The sequence below is a fragment of the Neolamprologus multifasciatus genome, chromosome 1 (assembly GCF_963576455.1).
Source record: "Neolamprologus multifasciatus chromosome 1, fNeoMul1.2, whole genome shotgun sequence".
In the NCBI taxonomy this organism is placed as follows: Eukaryota; Metazoa; Chordata; class Actinopteri; order Cichliformes; family Cichlidae; genus Neolamprologus; species Neolamprologus multifasciatus.
The window spans coordinates 39,029,295-39,042,753 of record NC_140439.1 but is presented as its reverse complement, the minus strand read 5'-3'; the positions used below and the strand labels follow the sequence as shown (position 1 = coordinate 39,042,753).

Here is a 13,459-nt window from a genome sequence, read left to right as displayed (position 1 = left end):
TCTATATATATATATATATATCTATATATATATCTATATATATATATATCTATATATATAGATATATATCTATATATATATAAATATATAAATATATATAGATATATATATATTTATATATATCTATATATATATATTTATATAGATATATAGATGTATATATATATATATATATAAATATATATGTATATATATATATATATATATAAATATATATATTTATATATATATTTATATATATATATTTATATAAATATATATATACATCTATATATCTATATATATAGATATATATCTATATATAAATATATATAGATATATATATATTTATATATATCTATATATATATATATATATTTATATATATATCTATATATATATTTATATATATATTTATATATATATATTTATATAAATATATATATATAAATATATATATAAATATATAGATATAGATATATATGGGTCTTATCAAATGCATTTGTACACAGTGACAGGTGATCATGAGTGATGTGTACAGGCAGGTCTGTGCAGTCAGTATAAGTACTGTCTGATGGTTATCTACACTGTGTGAGTATGACGTACACCTGGAGGAACACACCTGACCTGTCGCACAAGGTGTGACTCAAAGGTTCTGAGAGCGGGTCCACCTGTCTGCTTAGTCATCAATGTTTCCAGGTCCAAACTCTGAGGAAGACGGTGAAGAAGGTCCAACTCAGTCGAGGGATCAGCGTGGCTGTTCTCGCAGACACGCCGCGGTGTCCAGGCTGGGGTGTCGGCGAGGGGAGGGGTTTAAAGGAGATGCAGAACTGACTGTGAGCCAGTGGAGGCTCATATGGGTGGGGCTGAGAAGTTTTGAACGTACTGCAGAACTCATCTAGGGCTGTGATTGGCCGACCGAACGGGGCATCGTTACAGTAGTCGGGGTGGGAGGCGATGAAAGGCATGAATAGAGGTTTCAGCTGCAGAGGCTGAAAGTCTGAGACTGGCTCGAGTCTGGAGATGTTCTTTAAGTGGCAGGATGCAGTTTCAGAGATGGAGGTAAGATTGTTTGGATACCTCATGAGCTAGAATGTCCAGGTCTCTGTAAAAGGTCGAGTCCCTGCTGGGCGGAAGCAAACGCCATCACGTGGCTGGAAGAAGACGCTGACAATGGACCAAACGCCCACAGCACGAGGCCAGTCGTTAATCTGCTCCTCTGCGGTTTGGACTACTCGCTGCGAACAAGCGCCGAGCGTTCAGGTATTTGGTGTCCGGGACAGCGTGTCAAAGGTCAAAGGTCTGCAGCACATTAAACAGAGCCTCGTGCATCGCAGGAGACACGTGGACCAGAAACAGGTCGAGGTTGATTTAAACTGAGCAGGTAAGCTGGATATCAGCGAATTTATATCAGGTGACGTTTCTGGACGAGTTCTCAGAACCTTGTGATCACATCCAAGTCGCAGAGCAAGCACAGATGCACCAATACTGTATTTCTACTGTATTTCTACTGTATTTCTACTGTGTGCGACAAACTACAGGAAGTAGTACATGTAAAAAGTCGTTTTTCAGCAGTTAGGAGGCAGGTCAGGACCGTAAGTTTGTGGACACAAGCTCTGCAGTTTCACACACACCACAGCGGACGCCAGCTTAAATTAAACTTGCATTCTCTCCAACGATCACCAGGGGGCGACATCTCTCCAATCTGATCGACGTCTATGAGAAAATGGGAGGTCAGTAACACTTATGGTGTCAGTCGGCGTCTCGGGTCTTATCGTTTAATTTGGAGATTGTGTTCTCATGAGTCCCTCACTCATACAGTCTACAGCCAATCAGACAAAAGCTGTTGTTAAAAAGGGAGGAGCTTATTCCAGCCTGCTCAGTCTGTGATGTGCAGAAGCAAAATGATCCAATAACTTACAGGCCTGAGCGTACAAACATAAACAGCACTGCGTCAGCGTGTGAGGAGATAAATCTGGGCGTTTCACATCGTGTTCACTCTGGAGCCTGAATGACACCCACAGAAACACACACTCATGTTGTTGTGTTTCCTCTGAGCTCTCACTGATTTCAGTCACAGACGTTTCAGTGACGCCTGCAGCTTTTTGCTGATATAAGAAAAACATGAACTAACGCTGAATGTGCCGAAACATTTACCGTTACCGGCACAGCGCGACAGAAATGCTTATACTGGGTTTGCTTTAGTCAGCCTAGCTTTCATTAACCATTGTTTACATTCATCCTTTAAAATGGATTCAATTACACTAAAAACACGCTGCGGTTACAGCTGGTTAGCTACAGCAGAGCTATAAATAAATCCAGACGGCTTCAGCTCTGTCGTCAGACTGCACCGGGGTTTCCTTTTGAATAAAGCGAGCTCGGACGGTCGGGTCAGTACGAACAGCTGATTGTTCGGAAGGTGCAGTCGGATCGAAGCGAGCTGGGCGAAATCTTTGAGTTTTTCTGTGCTTTTGTGAATTTTCAGCAGGTTCATTCTGCTGGGCTGTTAGCTACCTCCACAATAACACCAACACAGAACATTTTAACTGTGGTCAACATCTGGATCACACCTCTGGAACAACATCTGCTTCAGCCAATCAGCATTTAGGATTTAGAGAGCCCTGCTGCTGATGTCATCAAAACGAGGGGAAAAAAGACGTGCGGAGATCAACGTGAGTCGGACGGCAACACCGAAAAAATGCTAACACAACCAATAAGCATTCACAGCAGCTGGCCAGCTCACCTGAGCAACTACAGGTAGCTTACTGTGCACACGGTCACTGCCTGATCTGTACACGTGTGCAAACACGCTCACACTTCCTGCCACAGTTTAAAAGTAATATTTTTCTTGCTGGTGTTACCTGATACCTACATCTTCTGTTAATATGACATATTTGTTCTTGTTTGTGTAAAGCAGCTGTTTATCTGCCAGTTTCCCCTCAAACAGACACATTTATAGAGGAAATCTTTAACTTTATAGGTTTGATTGATAAATATCTTTAAACATGCTGAAAAAAATGTGCTTAGTTTGACTTTTTAATTTTTGCATAGTCGAAAGAATAATTTGTTACTTTGTAACTAATCCAAGTTTTTATTATTAACACACTGAATCACAAAAAATATTTATTTATATTCGGTGGTTTTTAAATGTTGTCGATGTTGGCAGGAGAGCGCTCTGTGATGACATCACAAACACTGATTGGCTAACGCAGCTGTTGCTCAGACCTGCGTGTCCGTCTGAGATTCACGGTTTGGACTAAAGCTAAAACTTTACGCTCCTAAATCAGATGTGAAGCTTAAACACAGTAGATTAAAGCACATCGCTGTCGCCTCAGGCCGAGTAGAAACAAATCAAATCAAAAATAAAGCTCCATTAAAAACACACGTTATGGTATCGAAGCTCCTAAAGGTTTACATGTACTTAATGCCACTTAAAATATCCTTCAAATCATCGCGTGAAACTAATTACAACCTTCAGCCGTTGATTTTCGAGGCTTCTCCTGGGATTAAGTGAGAGTGCTGAGAAATAACCCGTGTGACGTAATGCCCAGTCTCAAGCCTGGTACCAACGTGGAGGCTGATACCAGCATCAGTAAGGGTGCATCTTTCATACAAACACACACTGAAGAACAGGAAGTGGAGGTGTCGATGGCAGCCAGCAGGTGGTGCTGATGAGAAATCATGTCGTGGGGTCACCGTCCCAACGTCGCAGCTACACACGACGATTTCCCCTCTAGTGTTCCTCTAAGAGCAGCTGGTTCTGAGGGAGGAAAAGACAGCGTGTTCAGAAAAGCTGAAGCAGACTCGTCTCAGGCACATTCAGCACATTTCATGTGTAATCCATCGGCTTTTTGACCATTTGTGAGGACTCTGTGCAGGCCAGTCAACCACACCAGTCCAAGTCTTTATGGACCTGCTTTTTGCACTGGTGCTGGAACAGGAAGTGGCCATCCCCAAACCGTCCACACATAGTTGGGAGCATGAAATTGTCCAAAGTGTCTCTGATTGCTAAAGCATGAAATCTTCCTTTCATTGGAAGTAGAGGGCCGAGCCCAGCTCCTGAACTCCGACCCTACACCAAACGTTACACTTGGCACAGTGCAGTCAGACCAATAGCCAGCTACACACGGAGTGTACAAAGAAAGCTGAACAGCTATGTTGGCTACCACGTTGGATTGTTGGTTGCAAAACACAACACAGTCATAAATGTCTCATAAAAGCATTTAAGCCTTGGTCTAATTAAAAGCTTTGTGAAATAAAGCTTTAGCTGCTTCTTAACCCTTTAAAGCCGGTCAGAGCGGCACGCTCTGTTTTGCGTAACTATTTTTAAATCCCGGTAGCTCTGCAACCACGTGAGCTAGCACAATAATTTGTTTTGCATATGAAACCGGAGGAGTTGTACTTACATCTTATGCCATCAGCTTGTCCTCGGTCACAGTTTCCTTCCACATATAACTTTGCAAAAACTGCATAAAAAGCACTTGCAGCAACAAAAACATAATATTCCAGAAACACGCTTTGCCGATCCGATCAGCTGTTCATAACACTTCCTACATTAGAATAGACGTCAGCGCGAACTTTTGCATGTCCGCCATGACCTGCCCGAAACTGGAAGTGACGTCATTTTCGCGGAAAATGTAGTTTTTTTTACCATCAAGGCCTCATGAGCCTATACTGGTGTTTTTAAAAGTTATGTTTGACTTTATGACTTTCTGTGTGGTTTCTGGGATGCTTAGGACTCATATTGCACTGCTGGAAATAGTTTATTTTGATGCAGATGCTGCTTTTTTGCAAATTTGCACAATAATATTTATTTTCGTTTTTCCTGCAGTGTATAAAAATTGGTGTATTTCAAAAATAAAACTATGAAGACACTCAAAATAAATTTCCTGTGGTGGGAAACTATTTTGTGCAACTTTTTTGTATTTACAGTTTTGAGGGATAAGCCTCTTAAATTTCTCTAACTAGAAATATATGTTAAAAAACAAAAACGATTTTCAATTTTTTTGTAGTTTATTGCACTTTTTTGCAATTTATGTAATTACTATGCACTTAATGCAGACATATTATTACAATTTAGGTTGTAATGGTTGTATTGATGTATATCAACTTGAAATGCTCCCAAAAATGGCTCCACAGCATGTAAACATATAATATAAGCTCTGGCGGACTTGGTTCTATGGTAGGTCTTAAAGGGTTAAAAGTCTCCACAGAGCACTCCACAGTCCGAAACAAGCATCTGAAACAAGTGTGAGGGACCACTGAAAGGTTTTGATTCGATGACCTCAGGCTAAAAGTTCATTAAGATTTATGGGCAAAGGAGTGAATGTTCAGAAGGCCAATCCAACAAAAACATGTCAGCGCGAGCTGGTCGCAGTGAGACTCACAGCAAACACTTTGTCTGCTCTCCAGCCGCACCGTGGGATCAGCCACTGGTTTGGCGATGCAAGCGGCGAGGGCACAGCGGTAAGAATCCAGAACATCCAGCGAGAAAAACTGACGCTGCAGTGGCTGCGAGGGCGCATTTCCAACCACAACCTGAAGAGTAACTGGCAACAAAAACCAGAGACGGCTCCAGTGGATCTCCGACCTGGAGGCTCGTCCAATCTGCTCCTGAATGAGCTCTACACCCTTTTTCCTCAATATCTTCTTAGGATTCCCTGAGGTACGGTCCACGAGTAGTAAAAAATATTCATGTGCCACAAACGGTGGCAGAGAAGTTCTCCTATAACTGACCCAGTCATCAAAAAGCTGTTTGGTGTGGAGCAGGGAGGACCGGTCATTAAACACAGCAGCAGAGGTCAATGCATCGTCCGCATTTATATTTGAAGCTTTCTTGAATTTGTAGCAAGGATGTATAGAACAAATCTTTTTTGTTCTTTTCTATTCGTGTACAGTTTCCCAGTAACTTAAATCAGGGGTAAAAACAACTTGGTTTGGGTTGAAACGCACACTTCCAACTGAAACCCTGTTTATCAGTTTGGATGAACTCGAACCCCTTTCTCGCCTCTGAGTGCTAACATCTTTTATTCCCACCTTACTGTCGGTGGTGTTCTGCATGAGGTCGTTGTCAGGGTCCCCTCCCTCCGAGCCGCTCTTCTGGTCATCATCCTTCCCGTCTTTCCCCAGGTCGTCCTCTCCAGACGAGATCCTCGACAGCTTTGAGGATTTCTGAGGCGGGAAAACGAGCATCAGCAGACAAACTACACATAGTTACAGACATTTAGCTCATAGTTCAACCGGACAACCAAACATCAGTGCAAATATCTTTAAAAGCCTCGGATCAGGAAGGTTAAAAAAACCCAACTCACTGCAAACCCCTTTGAAACCCTACGCCAGAAACTGACATGTAATATGTAAAGACAAATTCCACAAAGGCCAATTTCTGCAGGAAGAATGAATGTGAGGAAATGCTCAAAGAAGTGGAAAGACTTGAGGGACATCTTTGTTGGTTGTGTTGTGGAGCATCCAACACTTAGGCTGTATGCTCCACAAAGACTTCCTGCAGCAGCAGGTCTGCTCAAATAACTCATTTTAACAGAAGTGATGAATCAGGTTATGACGAGAAATGAATGAAATCTTATGTGTGACATAACAGATACAACAGGCAGCAAAGCAAAAACAAAACTCAGTGACAGCCCCTCCCTGGTTCTGATAGAGGTCACTTCCTGTTTGTCTTCTTTCCCACTGTCACCAAGTGCTGCTCACAGGGAATCATCTCTAATTCTGCAACTATGTAACTGCGTTATATAAAATAGATAAAGTTACATATGAGCTGAGTCAAAGTCCAGACCTGAAAACATGATTTTAGCTTTAATATGAGCTCGTTTCTGTTTCTTTGTCCCCATCTGATGAACACACACACACACACACACTCGTTTTCATATCTGAGTGAGGACATCTCATTGACATAATGCCTTCTCGAGCTCCTTACCCGAACCATCAAAGATGAACGCCTAACCCAAACCTTTACCCTAAACTTAACTGTAACCCTGACACTTGTGGGGACCTGGACTAGCATTCCAATGTGTTGTCCTCACAAAGATGTGTAAACATGTACACCACACACACACGCTGCTCCCGGGAGCGCAGCATATTCCTTCGGATGCACCACATGTGCCGTGTGTAATGGAGACCAGTTGCTAGGCAACTGTGGTTGCTAAGTGAGGAGCAGGATGCGAGTGACTTTTTCAACCTGCCTCCATTTACAGCAGCTTAAACATGACTACAGTAACACAGAGAGAGAGGGAGGGAGAGCTTTCCTCCAGAATAAAGGTCAAACAAAAGACGGAGGACGTGAAAAATACGGGAAGGTCGTCGGGAGAAGATGCTGCCGCGAGGGCGGCAAACATCTGGGTGAATGAAGGGCAAAAGATGAAGGTTTAGACTCATTTTGAGCAATTAAAAAAATATTTAGCCGTGAGATTCAAACGATGTCTGCGACGCGGCTTTCAGGTGATCCTCTGCAGCATCCATCAGATATCAGCTGATTTTATTTCAGACGTTTGTTACCATCAACAAATCAAACATTCACGTCGCCCTGCTTCATGAAATGTTCCTCAAACAGCACAAAACCGATCATCTGTTAGGTCCCGAGTGAGTAATGTGAGTCAACACACTCACCACATCACCGCGTGTGTGTTCACGGCGATGAAGGGAGACCGAGCTCCCTGAAAATCCATTTAAATATCTGACCAAAGCTTTATTGTTGGGTTTGTGGAGAGCAGGCGAACGCGAGAATAATGCCTCAGACTTTACATCTGGACGATTCATCTCAGATTTTTAGCTGAAACCTGCAGTTCCACTAATGTCCAGCAGAGGCTCCACAGTGAGTCACTCTCATTTAAAAACGTGTTTCCAGCCTGCTGTCGGAGCCCGTGGGAACATTTGACCCCAGCAGGTCAGATTACTGCGGCACAGCTGATGACCTCTCCTGCTCAAACCCAACCTGAAATAAGCAGCACGGACTCGTGTCGCACTCCTCTGTCTGCGGGACGGTACCTTGGAGCTGGCCGTCTTTTTCCGTTTGGACCCGGTCTTGTCTCCTTTCAGTTTCTCCTTGTCGTCTTCCTCCTCGACGGAGTCGCCCTCTTCGCCCTCGCTGCTGCCATCAGCGGCGTTCCCGCCCTCCTCCATCTCCGCCGAGCTCTGCTGCTGGATGGCCTGCGAGCAGACAACGCTGCGTTTGATTAGAAAAGCTGAAAGGAGGATGTTTATTGTGAAAGGCTTTTCTTTGAAGCTTCCTTCTCTCTGATGCGACGATGCGCCCACTGACCTGATAGCCGGTGAACTTCACTCCGGGGTTGTTCTCAATCTCCCACAGGCCCTCGTTGAATCCTTTCCTCTTGTTGGATTTGCCAAATTTGTCTTTGTACTCCTTGTAGGGAAGAAGATCCTTTGGACCCAAGAATGCACTGAAAAAGACGCAGAAGAAGAAGCGGACAGGTTTACTTCAGTTATCATAATTAAAAACATCCAGAGCGGCTTTACTGAATCATCTGAAGTTGATTGATGAACATGCGGCGTTTTCACGAGGCTCTGAGGAGACGATCTGGACGGCTCCATCGCCGGTTGGTGATATTTTTGATAATTTAGTGAAAACGAAGCTCCATAAATATTTGACTTGTAAAGTGTGACGGCTGAATATGACCACACGGTGGAGCCTGCTCCCTCTTTTGATCCTCGTCTCCTTCCCGACTCCAGCCGGACCGTTATTTACAAAACAAACGTCAAGATTCATTCTTTACTTCTCAGACTTCTGAGGAGGCGCCCCCTGCTGGACACCAGAGACAATGCTATGTCCATCTTTTATATACAGTGTGTGTGATCATGTGTGATGAGCAGGGCTGATCTTACTGGATGAGAGCATGGATAGCACCAGACTGAAAGTAACTAAGTACATGTACTTGAGTACTTTTTGTTTCTGTGTTTAAATGTTGATCTTTTAACTCTTTCAGTTCCTTCACTGTGTGGCTATTAAGCATAAATCTCCTGATATTCAAAGATGACTCATCAGGGATGGAACGGCTCTTCCAGAGATTCTAAATCCCAGGAATCTGGTTGAAACCAGGAATCTTTCAGGTGAACACAACGGATCCACAAATCAGAATATTTTTATTGCCATTGTAACAAGTACAACAAAATATTGAAAATAAACAAAAACATCTGTATATGTGTTTACAGATGAAGCTACGCAGCAGTATAAAGCCAGTCTGTGTTACCTGTAAGGTCTGTGCATCATGTTGATATGTTTTCATGCTCTATATAATTATATTCTGGTATTATTTTTATTATATGCTGCAGTAAATAAACACAGACTTTAAAAACTTTCTCAGTTGGAGTTTTATTAAAGTTCTGGTGGTTTTGTTTTGAGGAAAGGTCAAAATTCAGCATGTAAATAATTCAAATCATCTACAACTGGAACGTTAAAGCGAGACAAACGCCAATGAATCGATAAATCTGCTAATATCATGGATATGAGTGTACACACATTTTAACTCCTGTGCAGCCGGTTTCCACGGACCGCCCTCCGTAGGAGGCCAAACACGAGTTGGATTTATTTCGGATCAAATATCGTGATTCCCGGCCCGTGGACCCGAGCGCTGCAGCTGCCGCTCGCCTCGTAAACACAAGTTGAAAAATAAAAAGGTGCGTACGTTTCGTGGGTCCCGAAGAAGAAGATGGGGTATTTGTTGGCAGGTGGCTTGACGGCTCCTTCAGGAAGCTCATCAATCTGAAGCAGAGAGAGAAAGTGAATATTTATCAGAGCGATAACCAACCGAGGTCACAGAAGCCTGGAGCGAGGTCAGCGTGTTGGAGGAGGTAGGATGAAAACAACAAACTTTATTTATAAAGTAACAGTTACAGAAGCATCGTTTCTATCTTTGAGGATTTTTAACACATTCATGAGTTTCAATGAAGAAATTTCTCTACAGGAAACAGAACAGACACGAAACGCAGAGATAAAAACAAAACGAGCGTTTGGTTATAAAACAGCGTGTTGGACGAATGAAGCAAGGCGCTGACACTACTCATGTTTCATTAGAGGAGTTTCACACTATAAATTTTCAGCAGCTAAAATGAAATAATTAAATACATGTAGATCCAACCCCCGGTCCCCACAGCGCCTCCTGTGGGCAGTGATGATGCTTCTTTAGGCCCACAGAGTGCCACACCCTCCCCGAGCAGGGTACTCATGATGTTGATGCTTCACAGGCATACAACAGGCCTCATTCACTTTATCTATACATAGTGCTTTCTAACGACATCCATACACATTCATACTCCGATGGACGCATCGGAGAGCAAGTTCGGGTTAGTATCTTGCCCAAGGATACTTGACATGCAGGAGCCAGGGATCGAACCACCAACCTTGACCAGCTCTACCTCCTGAGCTACAGCCACCCGAAGGTGAACTCTTCACCTGGGACTAAGGCACACAAACTCCTCCACCACGATGGGGAGGTGATTCAGAGCGTGGAGCCTCACAGGTGAGGTGTTCTGGGCATGTCGGGGGGTGAGACCCTGGGGCAGACCCAGGCCACGCTGGGGAGATTATTTCTCCATCACTCACTATGTGTTCACAGACCTCTCTGCACTGTTTCATGCTTGTTATTAATCTCTGTCTCTCCTCCACAGCATGTCTTTATCCTGTCTTCCTTCTCTCACCCCAACCAATCACAGCAGATGGCCCCGCCCCTCCCTGAGCCTGGTTCTGTTGGAGGTTTCTTCCTGTTAAAAGGGAGTTTTTCCTTCCCACTGTCGCCAAAGTGCTGCTCATAGGGGGTCATATGATTGTTGGGTTTTTCTCTGTACGTATTATTGTAGGGTCTGCTGTACAATATAAAGCACCTTGAGGCAACTGTTGTTGTGATTTGGTGCTGTGTAAATAAAATCTGCCTCAGTGAGGTGGAGGAGGTGGGCGGGGAGCTTGAAGCGCTGCTGCTTAGACTGCAACGACTCGGACAAACAGCAGGAGATGGATAAACAAGTAGGGAGGATAAAAAATACAATAAATTATATGTGAGTGCTGTCAGATTAGAAACAGATGAGCTTCCTGAAAACATGCTGTGAGTAAAGTACCTGCAGTCTGAGGACACTGATGGAGAAGTCCTCCACCCAGGACCAAGAACCCATCTAACTAGAACCATTCAAAGGTATGAGGCCGACACTTTCACAGGCCCCCGGGCCGTATGTTTGACACCCGTGCTTTAGAGAAACAGCCCAATAGACGTTACAGTGACATGTTTTTCTCTGTGCCATTATCCATCAGCTGATCACTACTCAACCACCTGATGCAGCCACATGTTATATGTGCTCTGATTCTTGTATAGCGAGTTCTTCTGCACTCAGAGCACTTAAAGCACATTTTCCATGCTCTAGCATCCAAACTCTGATGGATGCACCAGAGGGAAGCATGTCAACCTGAGCAGACTGGGACTGAACCAGCAACCTTCTGATTAGTATTGCCCTGCTGCACCACCTGAGCCACAGCCACCCTTCAGTACAGTCAGAGCTTTCCAATGGGTCGGTGTTCCTCTGGCAATCCCAGTCAAACCTCTCTAAGAGTAGATGAATCCATACACGCTCTCATATATGAATCATTTGTGTTTAAACTTTGCTTGTGCACGGAGGAACCTCCTGCCCACTGACACACGAGTCTGACATGAATCAGAGCTTCTGTTGTGAAATGACAGGAGTTTGGGTGGAGCGTGTCCCGTTCATCCACTTTTACAGTCAAATATTCCTAAACTTTAGAGGACATAACAAATATCGCTGTGCTTCGCTGCACCTTCTGCAGGGTGGAAGCTGAAGCACTGTAGGAGCCCATCACGTCGGTAACATCCTGAACCTGCTGTCAGGATTTTATCTCACATTTTATAAAAGAACCTTTGATCAAACCTCAAACAGCAAAACCATCCTGACAGGGTCCAAACTTTCTCTCTTAGACTTGGATCAGCATCCTGCACACGGTCCCTGAGCATCGCCAGGTGAGCACAGGTGTGCACAGTCACTCCTGACTGCAGGAAAATAAATGTGCATTCATGCATTATGTGAATGCAGTCATGTGAGGACTTGCAGGGGCCGTGGGTCACTCGTGCTGCGTGAGTGGCAGGTATACATACAGGTATACACGAGCCAGCTGTTTGAAGCACGGGCTCGTTTTAGTGATGTGGGACAGCAGCGAGAGAAAAACGGCGCGTGAGCGGGGTTACCTGAGGTCATGTGCATGTTTAACATCACAAACACATAAAAACACGCACACGCACGCACGCATGCAGTGCGAAGCTGGGAGCCGCGGAGAGAAGCGCAGTTTGGCAGAAAATGGAGCCCTGCTAAGGGCCCCGAACTCGGTGTAAGATGCCCGCACACCGACGTTGCCCGGGGCCGCAAATGCGCAGAGAATGCGGCTCCGCTCCCGCAGCAGCGGCAGGACCGCGCGCACCGACCCCGCCTCCCGCGCTCCCATCCCAGACTCACCCTGGCCGGCCAGTGCGGGTATCCCTTCATCTTCGCGAAAACCAAATCTCCTGCCTTGTAGTCCCGCGGCCGAGGGCGAACCATGTCTGCGGTGGAGCTCCGAGCCTGTGCAGTCCTTCAGTGCCGCGGGGGCTCGACGACCATCGGAGTGTTTACCCGCCGCAGTCACACCGACAGAAATAATTAAAGAAAGGCGGAAAACGGGCCTGACTGACGGGGCTGCCGCTACCCTCGGAGGCGGCCGTAAACGCGGCGGGAATGGCCTACGTAAGAAGCGTAAGAAGCGCGGAGAGCCACAGCGGGGGAAAGACTCGACTTCCGGCCTTCAGAATAAAAACGGCACTGCTGCTCGAACGTCCCCAGCAAACACTTCCGGTTAAATATCCGTCAGCTGACCGGTGGCTGGAAATGTTTATATTTTTTTTAAATCAACTTTATTTGATTTTTTTTATTTGATTATTTTATTTAAATAAAATATGTACTCCACGAAATAATTTCAGAAGCTTAACACAGAAGAAAAAATATGGATGTTCAGGGAGAGCGAACAAAAACAGACAAAAAGCAGAGCCTCGCATTAATTACGCCTCTGAATATTTAATTTAAGCAGACTAATAACGTCGTAATTGCTTTGTGATTAGAAGAATGTTTGATAGTGTCAGTATAGTTGTCAAATTCCATCAAGAAATTGAGGAAATGTAGTTTTGTGTTAAGAACCTTACGTTTGTGAATATGAAAAAAGATAAGTAAATTATTATTTTTTTAAATGTCTTGATTCATGCTCAATAATCCAGGTAAGTAAATTCCCAAAAGTTGAATCTGTTCATCTGGACGTTTTCAGTGGGAGAAACGTTCATCATCATCCAGGTGACTCCTTCAGTCTCAGCTTTCCTCCAAACACTGCAACTGGATTCTTCTTTCTATGTAAAGACGAAGATCTGGCTTTGCAGTGGCACACATACATAAACGAAAGTTCCTCATGAAAGTGCAATCTAACATTCTA

At 44.2% G+C, this 13,459-nt stretch overlaps 1 protein-coding gene across 1 annotated transcript; it reads right to left on the bottom strand.

Annotated features, from left to right (window-relative positions):
- Positions 1–2,382: 2,382 nt before the first annotated feature.
- hdgfl3 (HDGF like 3) lies at positions 2,383–12,734 on the bottom strand. Its single transcript, XM_085160860.1, has 6 exons — positions 12,460–12,734; positions 9,636–9,712; positions 8,255–8,393; positions 7,981–8,142; positions 6,016–6,150; positions 2,383–3,739 (listed from the first exon to the last, which is right to left on the bottom strand). The coding sequence occupies exons 1-6, from the start codon at positions 12,541–12,543 to the stop codon at positions 3,713–3,715; spliced, it is 624 nt and encodes a 207-aa protein (XP_085016986.1). The 5' UTR covers positions 12,544–12,734; the 3' UTR covers positions 2,383–3,712.
- Between the last annotated feature and the right edge of the window lie 725 nt (positions 12,735–13,459).

Coding starts and splice junctions, on each gene's coding strand:
- hdgfl3 (XM_085160860.1), bottom strand. CDS start 12,543: ATGGTTCGCCCTCGGCCGCGGGACTACAAGGCAGGAGATTTGGTTTTC. Junction 8,394..9,635: donor TTCTTCGGGACCCACGAAAC/GTACGCACCTTT, acceptor CGTCTTTTTCAG/TGCATTCTTGGGTCCAAAGG. Junction 6,151..7,980: donor AAAAGACGGCCAGCTCCAAG/GTACCGTCCCGC, acceptor TTCCCGCCTCAG/AAATCCTCAAAGCTGTCGAG.